This window comes from Dreissena polymorpha, chromosome 11 (genome assembly GCF_020536995.1).
Source record: "Dreissena polymorpha isolate Duluth1 chromosome 11, UMN_Dpol_1.0, whole genome shotgun sequence".
NCBI classification, from domain to species: domain Eukaryota; kingdom Metazoa; phylum Mollusca; class Bivalvia; order Myida; family Dreissenidae; genus Dreissena; species Dreissena polymorpha.
In genome coordinates, this window is record NC_068365.1 from 44,507,876 (window position 1) to 44,527,017 (window position 19,142).

A 19,142-nucleotide genomic window follows, 5' to 3' on the forward strand; every position below is an offset into this window, starting at 1 on the left:
TCAAGGATCTCATCATGTTCATTTTCGTGGGTGTGATCTACATGAATCTCATTCGGATCTACATGCATGTTCTCTTGATCTTTTTTATCGTGAACTATAATTGACACCTTGGTCCACTGATTTGACGAACAACATTCACCTTTCATGCAGGTGTCACAATAACAGCTTACATGTGATGTCATAATGGTGTTGTGTCCTTTTCCGATCACGGCATGAACTTTCATTGTACCCTTAACTGCCTTAATTTCCTGACGATTAATTTCTTTGGCTTTTGTTTGGCACTCAATTGAAGAAACATAAAGGAATTGCACGTTTCTCATTGAACACTTTTGCGACTGCGTCCAACTATAAAAGTCTTCAGCATTTTGTATGGCAACTTTTCCTGCATTGACAGCTTCATCAGCCATACGTTTTGTTGTGCCGCCCAATCCGTCGCAGGGGCCTTTACCGTGGCCGGCTTCAAAGTAATTCCAGACGGCTTTGCATCCAAATATGTTTTCATGATTTGCCACAACTCTGAATATTGTTTTATTCCTGTATTGTGATGTCGGACTGTCAGTGTAATAGTGAATTTTCTTGACTGACTGGACCAGTTTCTTCACTTCAGGTACAATGTTATCAATAAATGAAACCACTGTACTTGCGTTATGTCCAAGTTCGTCAGAAACTATTACCACGCTCTTGTGTTGTAACTTATCCGGCTCGGTCTTATAGTAAATCACTACAGGATGTAAAGTTACAGCGCTCTGGTTCCAATATGCTGACTGGATTTCATTTACGCTTCGGCAGCTGTAGTTCTCTGAAAAATCCATATGTACAATCACTTCATTTTCAGGTAACTTATGTTTAATGTTCAGAGATTGTTCATATTGCCGTCTCACCCTTCCAACATGAGCTGAGAAATCCACTATCTGCTGTTCCATCTGCTTTAAAAAGTCCTCTTTCTTCAATGTACTTGCCACCACCTTCATTACCATCTTCTTTTTTCCCTTGTCGTCAACTGCTACTCTTTTCCATCGACCAAGTTCGATTTCGTTGGGAATTTCAGCTTTTATTTTCTCTATGTTGTTGGCATCTTCAATGAACCTTTCTGGGTTAAGAGGCACATTAATTTGACACTTTCGCAGCGCTGATGTGCACAGAGCAAAGTTCTGATGTTTTGTGCAAAGACAGCAACTTCGTGAAATAAACCTTGTAAGCTTAACATAAGCAGGGCGAATGCGAGTAAACGATGTGAACGACAATGTTATTCCTTGGTTTTCGCTCATAAATTTTGCGTACAAATTTCTTAAGTAGTCAGTTAGAAGTCTTGTTTGCTGCGTTGATCCATTCACTTTGAGTTTATCGTGTTTACCTGGATTACATCTGGAGTTGTCATGTCGTGTAAGGAATTCTATAACAAGTGATTTGTGTCTTTCAACCTCTCTTCTTCTTTTTTGTAGTTTACCAAAACGCTAGGCACGAACTGCGACCGCCGCTTAGTGTATTTCTTCCGAGACCCGTTGATTTGTTTACTGACCTTGCTAGTCTGTACTTGATTATGATCTTCCCGCCTATGAGACCGCCAAGAATCCCTCTTTCTCCTCGTTTAATTCTTTGTCGGCTTTTTTGAAGTTCTGACTGGACAACATTAGCAAATAACAGCTGCTTTCTCACTCTTCTGCTTTGTTGTTTAGTGAAGCCGGCACTACGTATTAGTTCATCTGTCTGCCGCCTAGGTGTGTTACTCTCCGCTAACTGTTTTTCATTTTGTATTTGGCCCTGCTGTGTTTCGTATCGCTGTTTCTTCTTAATGCGCTGCAATCTGCTCAAGTTTGTTCTGTATTTCTTTCTTATATTCTCAAACTTTAACTTCAACTCTTTATATTCTCTGTTTTTCTTTGATAGGGCCCGTTGAACCCGTTTCCTGGGCCCATTTCGTCTATTTGGAAAAGACATATTCATAATCAATCTATCAGCTGATTCTGGCGTCTCGTATCCGCTTTTCGATAAAGATGTACATGGCTGTGGTATATCCACTCTCTCTATCCTTTTCTTAATCCTGTGCGCACGCACATCATTTCTGTTTTTTTCGCGGCGTCTTTTCTTCTCTGTGGATGACAACTGATTAACCAGTACATAGTTTCTTTTCTTTCGCTGCTTTGCTTTTGTCAGGTACGCCTCGTACTTTTCAGCATTATCTTTCAGCCGCTGACGGTACTCTCGCATCTTTTCAGCCGCAGACTTCCCCATCTGCAACAATGAGATTTAAGAAAACCCTGAAAATGTACATTCAATGTCAACTACTGAAAGTGTAAGGTTCGTTACCACAAATAACGAACCTTACCATCAATACTGAATCGAATATCTTGTAAAATATATCTGCTACCGTTTAGCACACACCTCATTTGAGAAAACTATGTTTGGTGTTTGCCAAGGCATGTGCCAAATAGTTTCCATAGATATATGAAAATATTTAAAACACAGACGAATGGTGCGAAGTATACATCGTAAAAGTTGATCCAAACGAGTTTATTTTACAAGCGATTAACAAAAATGTTTAAATGGTGCACCTTCACTAAAGGTTGGTAAAATCAGGTAAGTAGCTATTTAAAAATAAAAAACTAGTTTTTACGTTCAATTACATAAACATAAATATTATATAAATGTATGTAAGGATCGTTACCAAAGGTAACGAACCTTACTTTGCCTTCATGCACAAATGAATGTAAATACGTGCATCTATTCTGGAAGAAAGGTAAACTGTAAAGTCACTCAACATAAAACACTTGCATTTAGTAAGCATTTGATCTTTTGCAAAAACACATTACAAACTTATCTTACCTCTGTGTACCAAGCTATTAATTCTGTACATCAACGCGCTGCCACGTCTTGTTGACATCACAAATATGGCGAAAGAGAATATTCGTGGACACATTACGTCATAACCACCTCGAATGATGTCACATAACATGTATAGTCTTTAGTAGTTATCAGTATAGTCTGTTTCAAAATCTGTGGACACGAACCTTACAGAACGAACCTTACAAAACTATTTTTATGATTGCATTGAAGAATATTATTGCCGATAAATGAATAAGTGTTTCACACAATTTATTTACTAGTGTTGCTTTATATTGTTAAGACAAATGATTGGTTATATTTATCATTTTGAGCAGTTTACAACTGTAACGATCCTTGCACTCTTAAGTTGACGCGTAAAAAATATGATAAGAGTTCTTAATTTTAACGCAGAAAAACTAAATGGTGTGTAAAATGCTTTAATATTCCAATTTTCTTAAGTGTTAACGTTATTTCAGTTATATATTTTACCTGATATAACACCTTAATCTGATAAAAATGCTATAGAATGTTTACAGCTGTTTTAATTTGTCATATTCGGCGATACTCAATATAATAGCAGAGCTGCTCCGCAAATCTTAGGCAACAAGTAGTTTGACTGCTGATTCTCAACAAAAAATGTTAACACTAACTGAAATGTACAAAATAACATGCATTAGCAGCTTAACTTGCGTCTAGAAACTCTTGCGGATTTTGGATTGGTGACGGCGACAGTAACGAACATGACAAAACGCGTTATTTAAAATTGTGTGCCCAACTACACGTATGAGATACGAAGACTTATGAAATGTCTGGACATCCATGGCTATTTATGCAATAGATGGAATACACATTTAACCCCAATTTACTGTGTGTATTGGTTATCAATTACCGCGACATGCGAATATGATATCGGCCTCTTCTTATTGAAAATGCGTGGAGAACGTTTCAAATAAGCCTTAGGCTTTCTATACAATCAAACTAAAATTAATAGATTCATATGACATAACAAGGTTGTCAATTAGCTTAAAAAACAAATGTTAATTGCAGCCGTTGGAAACTCTAAACAAGTTAAAATGTGTTCAATGGGAACAGTTGCCCTATTTAAATACTACTATGTGAAAAAGAAAATAATAATACTCTGAAAGTTTCCATTAAATAAAAGCTATAAAAATATCGAAATGTTGCTTACAGTAGAAACTTTGACAATCCAAATGGAAGTACGCATGCGCTGGGCAAACATATAGCGTAACGCAAAAGGTTACATATAACTAATTTACAGACAAGCACATGAAAAAGTTAATAAAAGAAAAGCATCAATGTTCATATTATAATAAATAATAAGGTTTGCTCGCCACATGTAGTATTGTATAACGCGTGCATTTAATGCTGTCCAACGCTTGTCGAATTAAAGTGATAAATATGTATGTATGCGTGGGTCAACCTTTAATGATTGGTAGCAGAAGGTAGATCCAAATTAGTAACATAGGGTACTCCTATAAATATGAGCTCGATATACAGCGTAATCGGTAGATTACGTGTAATTATTTAAACTAAAACTTAGGGTAACAATATTTGACGCTTACATAGCGTTTGACAATACATAACAGTCAGTGGTTAAAGAAATGTGTGCCCCAAAGCAGTTGGATTTATTACGATTTTAACCTAGGGTGAATGAACTGTAGTTCAACAAGCGTATATATATATAATAAATACCGGCGAATAGATAATTATATAGGGTATTTAGAATCCGCAAACCTGGATATCAATTCTTTCCTCGCTTGCACTTAACCAGGGACCTGACCTGACTACCGGTAGATAGCTTAGTTCGATCTTTTTAATGAGTACATGATATATCATTAAATAAAAAAAAACATCATGTTTAACAACAACAAAAGTGATACTATTTCAACGTAGAAGTGTCTTTTAGCTCTGCAATAATTGTTAAAATTAAGGACCCATTTATGGAAAACTATTACCGGTGTATTAAGCACTCTTGAATTTTATAGCTGCATAGTGTTGATGGATGTGTATTGATCATATGTTCATGCAACTGTTAAGATAGTTTACGTGTGAACAAAAGCATACTGGTACTTAAAATGATCAACGGAGCAAGGGCAGAAGAATATGAGCCTACTTCTGGGAAAACTGGGCTTAATGCATATGCGTTAAGTGGCATCCCAGATTAACTAGGGCATCATCCTAAATGGGGCAACCAGTCCGCAGAGGCTAATCAGGAACGACAGACACTTTCCGTATAAAAATAATTGTTTGTTAAGAAGTCTTCATTTAAACGAAAAAATATGTAACAGCGGAAAGTGTCGTCCCCAATTAGCCCGTGCGGACCGCCCCCTACGCAGGATCAGAGTAAAAGGGCGATGTTGCCGACATGCCATCGTCCATATTCGTTTTAACAAACAGGTAAACAGCTAAGATTATAGTTGAGTCTTGTTCTGGGAAAACAGAGCTTATTACATGTACGTACAGTTATGCAAAAGATAGATTAGCCTGTTACAAGGACGACACTTTGTGCTTTAAGGGTATTTTTCGTTTAAGGGAAGTCTCTTACTAGCGAAAATCCAGTTTAGGCGGAACGTGTGGTCCCTTATTAGCCTTAAGGGAAACTTAACACACGTGCATTAAACCCAGTTTTCCCACGGCTAGACTCATACTCGTAGCATAACGTTCAACGTTTGCGAGGGTTGTCAGAACTGTTGCGCCGATCAATCACCAAAAACGCGAAATGCACGGTTCTGATGTACCTAATATATACTTTGGAGAAATCAATATAAATGTTAAAAGCATGCGTGCTAAAGATGGGGTCTCCTCTTTGTCATTGTATGTAGGTCATTTTAGTTTTTACGGACTCACTGGTGTGCGTTGCTGTTTCTAATCATTCTGACGTTAAGCTCAAACATGTTTAATTTTGTTGTGAAAAGGACTATTTTTATTTCTTTAAAAATATTCGGATATTTGTTTTTAAACGGTTTAGTAGCAACATAAAAAACAATGCTCTGTAATATTTTAAGGATTAACATTGATACAAATTATTCCTGACATGCCAATGACCTGAATATTTAACTAAATTATAGTACGTTCCGAGTCTCGAATATTATATTGACACAGTGGTATAGTGAATATGGTGTCCGCCTAGCGATCGGGAGGCCCCGTGTTCGATCCCTACTGTAGGAGCGCGTTGATACGAAAATTTACAATGATAGTATGAGCGTAATCATATAAGGTCTAACGTGTTAACAAGTTGTGAAATACGGAGTTGGCGTTTTTTTCAGTGCATCGAGAAGAGCCAATGAGTGAATTACTTGTGTATGTCTAAACAATATGGGCCGTGCTCTGTGAAAATGGGGTTTAATGCATGTGCGTCACGACTCTTTCCGCCTTAAATATATTTTTCGTTTAAAGACAGTCTCTTCTTAGCAAAAATCCAGTTTGGGCGAAAAGTGCAGTCCCTGATTAGCCTATACGGACTGCACAGGCTAATCTGGGACGACACTTCACGTACATGTATTAAACCCCATATTCACAGTGCGTGGCTCAATTTTAGATTTTATAAGCCGTTCTGGGAAAACTGGCCTTAATGCATGTTTGTAGAATGTCAATCCCGATTAAGACTGTATCGAATAATCAGGGGCGACATTTTAGTTTTTAATGTCAAAGTAGGTTTCGCCTAAACAAAATTCCAGTGTATGCGAAAAGTGTTGTCCCTGAAATAGCCCATGCGGAATGCACAGGCTAATCTGCGACTGCACTTTTCGCACATACATTAAGTCCAGTTTTCTCAGAACAAGGCTAAATTTAACTAGCTACTTGGTCTTGTAAAAACTTTCTCCTCGTGAAGTTCGAAGCTCCGACCTCCCAATATGTTGTCATACGCCCTAAATATCAGGCTTCGACGATATCATACAGTTTTCAATATGTAATCAATGTAACTCAATTTGCTTGCAAATATAAAAAAACAAGTTACTCATTCACAATTTTGCTGCATAACATAATCTGACAAGGATTTGACAGTAATGAAGAAAAAAATGCGTCCCCATACTTGTTCTGCGAAAACACCTACCAATTAAAAATAGTGCGTTGCGTTGGATTTGTCCACTAGTACTAATTTGTAATGTGTAAATGTCTTTTAAGTAACTACAGGTAGTGATGTTTTTGCTTCATATTTTACAGCCTGTGCTTTTTTGAATTGGGAAAAAGGCGGAATAAACCATGCGATTGGGAAAAATAAACATTATTAAAAATGATTGTAAATAACAATACTCCAATTGTTTATAAGTGAATGTGTAACTGAATTTTAAAATTTATGTAATAAAGTTTTTCATAATTATATCCCTGTAAAATGAACTCAATAAACCAATTATTTAGTTTATTGGAAAAGATTTTTGGGAAAAAAGTTACTGTTTGCGTCAGGGAAGCAGCCTGTAAGAGGCTGGAATTTTTTGGCAAAAAACCCCCAACAACTACAGCTCTTAGCAGTCACCTTACAGTGGCCATGTACAGCAATGACGGTTTATGCATAATCCTAGCATAACTTTTAATATGTTTACCAAGTTTCATAATCGTATTCTATTCACTTTTCAAGGTATTTCTTGTTTTATGTAAACATACGGATGGATGAGTTGAAAGAAGAATGAATTTAACAAAAAAGCAAAATGCCACTTATAACCAAATACTTATACATTTTGTACTTCATACACTACCTTATGTATGCGCAATATTTTTGTTTTACTTTGAGGAACAATTGCCTGACCTTCGACTATGGGTAAAAACACGAAAACTGTTGCATAATTAACAAATGTCCTTTACAAATATACAAAGTTGTTTTCGTAGAATGTGCAGCACTATATGTGAAATTGCAGGACCATGTGGTAAGATAAGTTTTTTCCTAGTTTCCTAGATATTTTGGTTTTAACGGATGCATAGATGAAGTGATTTACCGGCAGACATGCAGAAAACCTTTAGCTAAATATGTTTTCCAAATTTCATAATAGTATTCTATTTTAAACAAAATCGTCATATGACCTATTGTGAAAAGAAAATTACACATTTTTTCCTTGTGGTTTCAGAGAGAGAAAAAAATGAAATTATTTTTGTATAGGGGTATCGTAAAAATTTTCTACCCATGACGTGACAAGTTTTAACCGAAGGGGTATGATTTAAGCACACTTTGTAGAGGACCACATTATGCTGTAACAAACCAAATACCAAACTTCTGGGCCTCGTAATTTCAGAGAACATTTGACAATTAATCTTGCTATATGCTTCGAAAGAAAAAAAGTTTTAACTATATACATATAAGGCAATCATGTTACCACATGGCTATCATTTGAAACTTTGAAGAGGACCATTACACAAACAAACATAAATTCTCTCTCTTTTGTGGTTTCAGCGAAGTTCATTTTAAAGATATTTGGCTATATAACGCTTTTCAAATCATGTGACCCTCTTGGAATTGCAAGTTTTGACCACACGTCTTATTTGAACAAACTTTTTAGATGACCATTATACGATGTACTATACCAAATATTAAAAATCAATTTCTGTGAGATGTCATTAACATTTAGCCTTCTAGGAGGAGATGTCGTTTGATTGATAAGTTTTCGGACAACGGACAACGGACAAAAGTCAATCACAAAACATCACCTTTTTGCACAATCCAGCTTAAAATAGCTTGAGTGTTGTTTTAAGCATTGCTCTATGGTGAATAATGCTGTATGACAGTTGAAAGAATTGTTTCTCATGGTAATGTTTCTGAATTTTTATGAGTTCTGCATTCGTTAACATTTTAAGTCATTAGGTGTGCTTTAAAATCAATGTTTGACTGGGACACTCTTTAAAGGAAAATGTACATAAAATGGTATGTTTCAGTGTTTAACGATTTACCACTTAGATTTAGATACGTATTTTGACGCATTTGTAGACGCTCAAAAAGTTTTATTTCATTAAAGACTTTTCTTACTAGATTCAAATTTTAAAGACCTTATTTCCAACCCTTAGATACTGATGAGCAGCAAAACTGAACAGACTACAGAGAACAGAAAACGCAGGCTGTTCATGTTTTATGCTGTAGGCGTATAGCCATTTTCACTTTGCTTCTGAGTTGGAAAGGGTTTAGAGAAAACTGTGCATTACAAGAGCAAATCTAAATTTCATATAAAGGAATTACATAACTATAAAGATGAGTAGTTTTGATAATGAAGGTAAACGAAACGAAGATAACAGGTAAAGGCCAAATGTTTGATTTTTTTTAAACATATCACAGTCGACATTTGTTAAGACTTACGGATACATTAAGAATAATGAATATTAATGAAACCGTATTATGTTTTTCATATGAAACAAGCACTAAGAATTTCAAAGGAGAAATACTAAACGATGAACACCTGATCAACACAATAAGTCATTAAGTTGTAACATAGACACATCAACGACAATGTAAATGTATTTTTTTACTCTAACTAAAGTAAATGCAATTTAAAGCACACATAAAGGATCTGTTTTGAAATCATTTTTGTCAAACTTCCAGGCTTCGCTTCCTTACGTTCGCTTTCTCAATAGCAGGCAAGTGATCTCTGGAATGCTTTCGAGGGGATCCGATGCTGAAGCGTCGATCTCGCGAAGAGTCCTTCATTTCGGATAACGAATCCTCCGTTTCCGCGTATCCGTTAAGTAAAGGTAAACGGGGAATCCTGAAATCATTGGCAATATCGTCGCCATTGGTTAAAATGTTCGTCTCTGTAACTTTTCCGGGATCACGGCGTTTCTTCCGCTTTATTTTTGTTGCTCTTTTTGGTTTGACCTTGTCACGAAGTTGCATTTGAAGTCTTTCGATTTCATTTTCTTGGCTATACCTTTCCTTGAGCAGTTCTATAATCGGGGGTTTAGCGGCTTTCCTTCTGTTTGCCCTCGCTAGATTAGCAAATCGTCTACTTCTACTTAAGGCGCTCCTTGTTCGAAGTTTTTCAATATCTATTGCACAGGATCCATTCGTCACAGGCAGATCACCTGTTGACTTGCTCCTCAATTCATCCGTATTAATTGGTTTGCCATTTTCATCAAGGTCGGTTGAAAAGTCCACCTCTGTGCGGATTCTTCGAAAGTCTCTTCTCAATTCGTTCATTTCTTGATCGATTTTCACGAGGCTCTTCCTTTTTTTCATCTCTATCAATGTCAAGGATCTCTGATATCTTTCCTCGAAGACCTGATTTACTCTTCCTAGGTCAGAGGTCTTTGTTTTCATGAACCATGGCGTTTCAAGAACCGCCATTGTGAAACACCACCATCAACAACCACTTTACATAGAAAGTAAATGTATGTTAAATGCAAAATGCTGCAGCTAATCAAAATAATCCATCACCTAAAACTATGTTGTACTTTTTTCAAAAAGTATATTAACTATGATTGGCGTCATATATATCCTTTTTGTTTAAAATTACTGTATAAAAGTGTCAATTGAACACTGTTTTAGATATGACCGATGTGAAACATCGTAAAAGGCATTTTTTTCAACAACATGATCAATATTCTATCGTACCATCTTTAGCGCTGTCGGTCGTTTTGTCAAATTTGCTATCGACTTAACCTTTAGATTTAAAGGTTTCATGTATCGTTAGTGGCAAATAGTGCTGCATTGTTCAACAGAAATCTCGTTAAAAGATCTTCACAATTTTATTTCTGAATATTTTAATGGATACATTTAAATTGTATTGGATTACATACTGGATATCGATATTATACACTTGCTTGAAAGAATGCTGCCAATAAACGTATTGAAAACATTTATTTACCACGTAATCGTAATTTACATATCATTCAGATTTCATTTTAATATTTAACACAAATGTAATAAATTAAAAAATAATGTAAATTTTCAAATGTTCTTTCAAATGCAGTTGTGGTAGACTAATTTCTTTCATTGTATACATATTAATGCTTGAAGTGTTAAGTACATACAAGTATGCGTACATAACGTATACACTTATCACGACGTCAATGTGTTATTTATTAAAATGTTGAAATATCCTATACCCATGAACTGTAATATGTATAACAATTTTTTTAACGTGCGATACGTGATAGGTTTTTCCTTCTTCCGATGTCTATTAAGGTTTGTTAATCTCACGTTTAGTGATAACTCTTGGCTGAGAGTATTCGACCTGCATGGACCTGGTACTCAACGGAATTTCACTTACAATGTCTCGCATTTAACTATCCAATGCAATTTCATAAGCTAAAACTATTTTTGTTGTTGAGTATTGGGATTCGTGTATTGCTCTGTATTGAATATGCAACGGAGTAGATTTTTTAAATAAAAGACAAGTGGTAGGCGAATACAATTTCTCTCCCATTAACTTTTCGGAAGTTACATTATTCCATTATTGAAGCGTGAATATTTAACGATTGGCGAAGACATTTTCTCCGAATTCAGATTCAGAGACCTTAACCCTTTCAGCGCTGGAACCGAATTTTGAAGGCCTTTGCAAACAGTTTAGATCCTGATGAGACGCCACAAAACGTGGCGTCTCATCAGGATCCAAACTGTTTGCTATTCTGATAGTATTCTTTTAAAAAAAATCTAAGAAAATGCTAATTTTAGAAATTCAGCAGACGACATTTAAGCAAACGACAAATTTCCCAGCATGCAAAGGGTTAAATCAAATACAGATTATCTGATCCTTACCTCACATGGTAGTGTTATAAGAACACTCCCGACATTAATTTTCGTACAGAGGCAGTATAGTGGCTGAAACAGAGGGGGTCATAACGTGATAGTCAGAATAGTGACGTCCATGCCGAAGCAGGTATTTTTGCCGTTTTATACCCTTTATTTCTTTAATATAAAAATTAAACCAGCCAATCACCAAGAAAGTAACTTGAGTTAATATCGTATTGATATTCACTCTATATCTCGACTTAACTAGCTGCAAAATTTCTGAGCGGGATGACCTAATTACAGCTACACTAAGAAAATTTGCAGGGAGTAAAAGCGAGTCATGCATTTATACAATAAAACAAATATCCAACGACGCCTGATAGAGTAAAGATCAAGATATCACGAATTTCAAAACTGATTCGATTCAAAACGCACTGAATATTTGTGATTCAATGTGTGACATTCGGTGATTTAGGTATCTCTGGAGTATAAATTTGCCCACGACACCACCGAAAAAATTCAGAAAGATAATCAAATCTACTTAAAGTGTGAGTTTTCAAAGTAAAGAGACCTTTCGGCGCCGACCCTTCACAAGGCAACACCTCAATAACTATTATTTCAGTTACCTGTATTGAAATAGTTTGTGTTTGCACCTAAATTAGAAGTCGTTACAATGTCAATATATATATAGACTGAGGTAAATAACTGTGGGAAGTTGTTCCCAATTATTTTCAAATATAAGAGATGTAAACAAAAAACATACATGAAATTCCAGTTATAAACAGGATTAATCTAAGTATGTTTTGCAATCCGCCCGTTGATCGACTCCCCACACTTCACCAAACCTCAGCTTACTGGACAGACCGCCAGTGGCTGATTGTATTTCACTTTACCTGCTGCGCTCAATGGAAAATCAACACGTTGTTAAAAGTGTTGACAGTGAATTTGGCACGCAACCACACGCAGGCTTTCTTAATTTATTCAATCAATCAATAGTTCAGGCTAGTTTTTGTTCTTCTTGATCGGCGGACAATTAATATTTATTTCAGTCATTCTATTGTTTTAATGAACAATGAATAAAGTTATATTCATTTGCAAACTAGTACCATTTTTCTTAACTGATTCTTCCGCGCAAAAAATCTTTAAAAAGCCGTTTGAGAAACGAAAACTATTATTAAACAGTAGTTTTGAAATTTATATCGGAGCATTCTGCGGAGGATCTCAACCAAACTGTACACTACCTTATGCTGCTTGAGCATGTTGAAAATGGTTAAAATACAATTTGAGGTTTCTTTTGAAGGTCACGATAAATGCCAAAACTAGAGATTATTATTATGTATGCGACTTGGGGTTAATCACTGTTGTAAACACTAGACCCCATTATTAATATACGTGTGCAAAAATCACCGAGGCTTGCTCGGTTCTCTTTACATTAAAGTAAATAAACAAGTATCCGAGAAAAATTAAAATTGTATTCCAACAAACGAAAAACAGATAACAAGAGTAATAAATAAATAAATAAAATTGACATGATGAAGTAAATACATGATATTATAAATAAAATATTAAAATAATACTACTTAAACAAATATATAAACAAATATATAAAAAGTCAAGAACAAATGTCAATATAATGTTAATGATAGAACACTGAAATGTTCTGATGTGCATCAAAAGTCAGAATGATAACGTGGCACTCCGCCCACCCTTCAAGATCTGTCTCCTTAGTTTATTGTAATCGAGTGGCCCGCAGTTGGTTTGGGAGGCATGCCTTCTACGGATGTTGGTTATTCGCTGTTTTTCCGCCCTTTCTTGGTAGGAACTTTGACAATAAGACATCTTTATTTTCCCGCCGTTTGGTCCCGGAATCGCTGTCCTATAATTAAACAACGATGGCCGTCGCTCCCTAACATGATTGCGTGCGTCTATTATTTTATTAGTCAAGGCTTTCCACTTTTCTAATGCTTGATCATCAGCAAAATTATCAGGTACATTAAGATCATTGTTAACATTCTCATCTACAATCGCTGAATGTTTTTCCTCAGAAGAAAAACGAACGCCGAATGATTTCTCCGGTTCTTTATTTCGAACATTTTCATCCTCAGTCACTGGCTTGTTTCCATCCGATGATAAACGAACGCCGTTAGATTTCTCCGATCCGTCTTGTTTTATGTCATTTCCGGCTTGTGTTTCATTGATTTTAAGAAGCGCTTTCTTTTTTTCCTCTTCGTCTGCCCTTTTCTGTCTGTTACGTCTCACTGCCTCCTCCACTATTCCATATAAACTGGGCTCCTTGTAAGAAGAAGCTGAAATTGACCCTCTGGGAGGTTGAGAAAACCGTTTCGAACTGCCAGCACTGGTCTGTATGGACGCTCTCCTTTGCTTTTTAGTATTACCGGGCTTCTTATCCAGTCCTCCTGTCGGTGCAAAAATATCAGGAAACCCACTGAATATATCTTCGTCGTGTGTGATATTCGGCACGGACTTACTGGCCTGTGACATTGGCGGAAGCTGCTGCACCTCGATTATCGGCAACGAAGACGATGACGAACCGCTGTCACTCGATTTAGGTCTCGCAAAATCCGCCGAATTCATGGACCTGCTTAGCGGTGTAACCGCTTTTCGTCTCTCGGTCAATTCAAACACAAGTCCCAAAATGTTGTTGTGTATTTTGCTGACCGACCTTGATCTTTGCCTCTCAAGGTTGAAGCTGTGGTCGAGGAAGCTTTTTTCCTCTCCCCTGTTATGTCTTTCGGCATAGTCCAAGGCAGGAGAACTGAACGCACGGTTCACATCCGAGGGAGGCGGGCTTATGATTTCGGCTGAGGCCTGGTACTGGTTCTCGGTAAATCCAATTGTATATATATCAAAATCATCGTCAAATAGTCCACTGTCCGCCATTTCACATGAAATACAGTTTTAATGTTTGTCTGTGCGGCGATTCGAGTTTAATGCAAAGCGTTTACATAATGCCATTCATAACTTCAAAGCATGAACACCACGTGTTAAAATTAACACTCATGTGTCGACTAAAAAATAGTGGACGGTCAACTGGCAAACTGTAAAACAATACAAATTTAAAGGGTTGAATTTAAAAAATCTCGTTACAGTTAGATCAGATAAGCGAATGTGGTTAAACAATATCTGTTTTGAAGTTTTATCTAAGCAATTGATACTAAGCATAATAATAGAATGAAATTTAATCACCCGTGCGGGCATGCGGGTCATGTCATTTCATAAAACGAAGGTTAAAGATAGAATAGTAAATCGAAAAAAAAATACAGCGAATGAAACAGAAGCATTTATTGTGAAATTGCATATTTCTAATATTTAAGTCATATAACAATTAACTATTCATCTCCCTCTTAAAGATAAATACATGCATATGTTACATGGTCGTTTGTGTCAAAGGTCTCAGCATATTGCTCTAACTAGAAATGCATTTTATAATGTTCGCATTCAAAATCGCCCGATGCAAATGTAAGTAAGATATTGAGATATGTACAGAGAAAACCTTTATCTGTATTACAGCTACAGACGAAGGAGGGATACCGTATTAAGCAATGTGGAGCTGTATTTTTGTCAAGGAACTAATTGCCAAACAACTATACACAAAACAAAGGCATTAGACGAGACATATTTGTACACACACAAACAAATAAAAATGAGTAAACCTGTTAAACTCTCAATAAAGCGTTTTTTCACATACGATTTCGTTTTCATTTCAGTTTTCCAAATGTGTCTTTCCAATCCATGGAGGTGATTCAAATTGTCGTTATTTAACCCATTTATGCCTAGCGTCCTGAAAAAAGGACATTGCAAACAGCGTAGACCCAGATGAGACGCCGCATAATGCGGCGTCTCATCTGGGTCTGCGCTGTTTGCTTAAATGAATTTCTTTATGAAATATTCTAAATATAGAAAAAAGTATACCAGACACCCCTAATATTGAAAATAAATTGATCCAATATGGAAGGATGGGAGAGTCCACTAGGCATCAATGGGTTAAGTTGCCTCTGAAATCCTCCCAAAGTTCTTCAGTCAGTGTTTTCGATCATATAGTTACTACATTGTGCTCGCTGAAAGAGATGCAGAAGTTTCATTCAATATTTTTTTCCTAAGCCTTTGTGGTCAATACTTTTGAGCTTTTTTTACCCCCCCCCCCCCCCCCCCCCCGCCACCTAAACAAAATGTAGCTACAGCATACCTTTTATGACAAACAAAAATCATCAAGTGTGACATATCATCAGTAGTTAAGATTCTTTTATAAAACTGAGTCGTCGTCTTCCTCTTAAAACAGTCAATCAGTCGATCGACATTTCATACTTCCTTCAAATTCTTTATTTGCTTTTGCATTCTGTCAGCTTGTTGCACATGTTCATTTGTTTAAATACAATGTTTAAAATGGTGAACTCGACCATTGCGAGAGGCAACTCTGACACCTAATAGTGTTTGCTTGTGTCGCGATATAAAGTTCTGCATTGTACACTCACAAAAAAGTATAGTTGAAGTAGTGATAGACCCTATTAAATCGGGCAAATGTGGGTGGGATGACGGCAGTATGCCAATGTCGGGCCGAAATGAAACAACGCCGTACATACGCTCTCGTATGGCAAGCGGTTCGACGCATAATCCCAAGAAACTACGTTTCTCATGAGAACCTCGGTTCTCAGAACCTAGGTTTTCAAATGAGAACCTTGGTTCTCATGAATACATAGGTTCTCATTTGAAAACTTGGGTTCATGAAGCCATGTGCAATCTTCAAGCGAGAACCTAGGTTCTCATTCTGAGAACCTAGGTTTTCAAATGAGAACCTAGGTTCTCATGAAAACCTAGGTTCTCATTTGAAAACTTGGGTTCTTGAAGCCATGTGCAATCTTCAAGCGAGAACCTAGGTCCTCATGAGAACCTAGGTTTTCAAATGAGAACCTAGGTTCTCATGAAAACCTAGGTTCTTATTTGAAAACTTTGGTTCTTGAAGCAATGTGCAATCTTCAAGCGAGAATTCTCATTAGAAACCTAGTTTCTTGGGATTAAGCGTCGAACCGCAAGAAACTAGGTTTCTCATGAGAACCTAGGTTGTCAAATGAGAACCTAGGTTCTCATGACAACCTAGGTTCTCATTTGAAAACCTAGGTTCTCATAAGAACCTAGGTTCTCATTCTGAGAACCTAGGTTCTCATGAAAAACCTAGTTTCTTGGGATTATGCGTCGAACCGCTTGCCATACTCTCGAGCCGTTAAAAAAACTTATATGACGCCGGTGTAAACATTTATTAGGTCATATTTCAGTCATGATTAAATATTCCTTCCTCTCAAATACCAAATCTCTCCTGATAACGACATCCATTAAAGTAACATAAATACTCAAAATCAACGAAATAATTTACAAAATATTTTGTAAAATAAATTGTATCCATAAAAAACAGTATTTCTTATAGCAATAGCCAAATTTACAACGCGAGATGTGGTATGGTTACATAGATTTAACGAGATACAAAATGGTCGTTTTTATGTTTTTGTGGCACAATATATTCAATTTTAATTTTCACAATACAATATCTATTCATACGACACACGAAGACAAACTTGGTTCATGAACATGTGTTGAATATATTGACCCGCAAAACAAAAAAGAGCATTTTGTATCTTGTTAAATCTGCCTTACTATACCACAACTAGTGTTGAAATTTTTGCTTATGCTATAAGGAACATTGATTTGTTTACGTGTTAGCTTTATTTTTCGTAATAGTGTACGAAATATTCGTTGATTTTGAGGGTTTATTGGCTTTTAAACATGGAACTAGGTCTTGGTTGTATGCCTTCAGTTTCACCAATTTTGTGTAGCCGCAATTTTGCAACGTTATTTCGCAATTATGTTATGAAATGGACTTAGCAGCTCAGCCTTATTTAATATGAAAGGCCATATTATTTAAAGGGACCTTTTCACATATATTTAGCATGTTTTGAAGTTTGTGATCTAATTATTTATATTGGTAAATGTAAGCATTGGGTCTTAAAAGCTCCAGTAAAAACAACAAGTATACAATTAAAGAAAGCACAAAAAGTAACCCTCAACTGGGCTGCTCGAGCCCTGGAGTAAAAGTCTACCGCTTCGACCACTCGGCCATCCGTGCTCATACAATGAGTGATGTATTTTATACTTTATATGAGCAATCATCGTATTATCACAGAATATAACAACAACAGTACTCTCCAAATTATTCAATCGTTTCGCGTTGCAACGCTTTATGATTTTCAGGTTTTTAAATCGTCAACAAATGCATATAATGGATATTTTATAGCATGGTAAATGTTCAGTTATACTGTTTCCTCATTAATCTCATAATAACAACGAAAATTGACGAATCTAAAACATGTTTTTTTAAATTTTGTCCAAAACGTTAAAAGGCCCCTTTAAAGTAATAAGGGAATTTCAAAAGTAAGGCAAACATATAGCGGGTATATATTATGACACTTTGTAAGGAGAACTGGTCCGACTTTATTTCAACGATTACTTCAAGTGTATTAAGAAGACACGTGATCGAATGACGTTCAGCACATTTTTAAACATTTTGGTGGCATCATCCTGTAAACGTCTTACGCGTGTCGAATACACACGTTAATTACGTATGCGTGTTTGCACTATGCCTTGATAGAAATCCAAATACATGTTAACTTGTACATGTGTTTCACTAGTTTAACATGATAAGTATTGATGCAAAGCACTAAAGTGCGTCGGGAATTTCAGTGTAAAAGACACTCAATGAAGTAACATGGAACGATTTTTTTTCTACTGTAAATATTAATATATTTGCCGATTATTTTAAACAAAATAGAAAAAGATTCTGGTATAACCATTATCTATGATTTTGTGTTATAACCCCCAAATAACCATTTTCTATGATGTTGTGTTATAACCCCCAAATAACCATTATCTATGATTTTGTGTTGTAACCCCAAATATTTCATAGTTTATTTTATTTACATTGGTTTCCTTTTTTTACTGGCATCCGTGTGCAGTTTTCATTAATGGAACAGAACTGTGTAGGTTTAAAAAAATCTGCTTCATCTTGTAAGCGTAATTTCATATTTTTCTCAACTTCAAGGGGAGATGATTCTGAACATATTCTTACGTTGCTCATTTACGATAGGGGTTGAGTACTCATTGATATGAAAACACTGTACAAGTTTTAATGTGTTAACGAACCCCCCACCCTCTCACACATATATGTCATGGGCATAATAAAAACAAAAAAAATGGTTACAATAAAACAGCATATTTATTTAATCTAAAATGTCTACATCAAAACAAAAATGTTTACATAGAACACAAATAATAGAATTTGATTCAACTGGGGCTCGAACCTTGGGCCTCTCACATGTGAAGCGAGCGTGTAACCACTACACTACGGAACCGCTTGACAAATCACCTTCTAACTAAGATATTAATAAGTGACGGTAGTGTAACGGTTATGAAAAAAGCAATAAACCGTGTAATCGCTGTCATCTTTTAAAATTGAAGAAAATACGCGTTAACCAAAACTCGAACAACAAAAGTCTGCGCTATTGTTACAAAAAAACACAAAATAAATATATTTTGATTATGTTTTGTTTTTATACAAAACCAGAAAGTTTCACCAGTTCGCGTA

General features: G+C 36.0%; 2 protein-coding genes across 2 annotated transcripts in view; both read right to left on the reverse strand.

Annotated features, from left to right (window-relative positions):
• LOC127850266 (rab-3A-interacting protein-like) overlaps positions 1-4,061 on the reverse strand; it is a 63,624-nt gene extending 59,563 nt beyond the window's left edge. The window contains exon 1 of the mRNA XM_052383156.1: positions 4,013-4,061. The gene's annotated coding sequence lies outside the window, so the exon portion shown is untranslated. The remainder of the gene's footprint in view (positions 1-4,012) is intronic.
• On the reverse strand, positions 776-10,105 carry LOC127849797 (uncharacterized). The gene is made up of 4 exons (XM_052382548.1): positions 9,380-10,105; positions 2,001-2,232; positions 882-1,129; positions 776-799 (listed from the first exon to the last, which is right to left on the reverse strand). The coding sequence occupies exons 1-4, from the start codon at positions 10,103-10,105 to the stop codon at positions 776-778; spliced, it is 1,230 nt and encodes a 409-aa protein (XP_052238508.1).
• Positions 10,106-19,142: the final 9,037 nt, after the last annotated feature.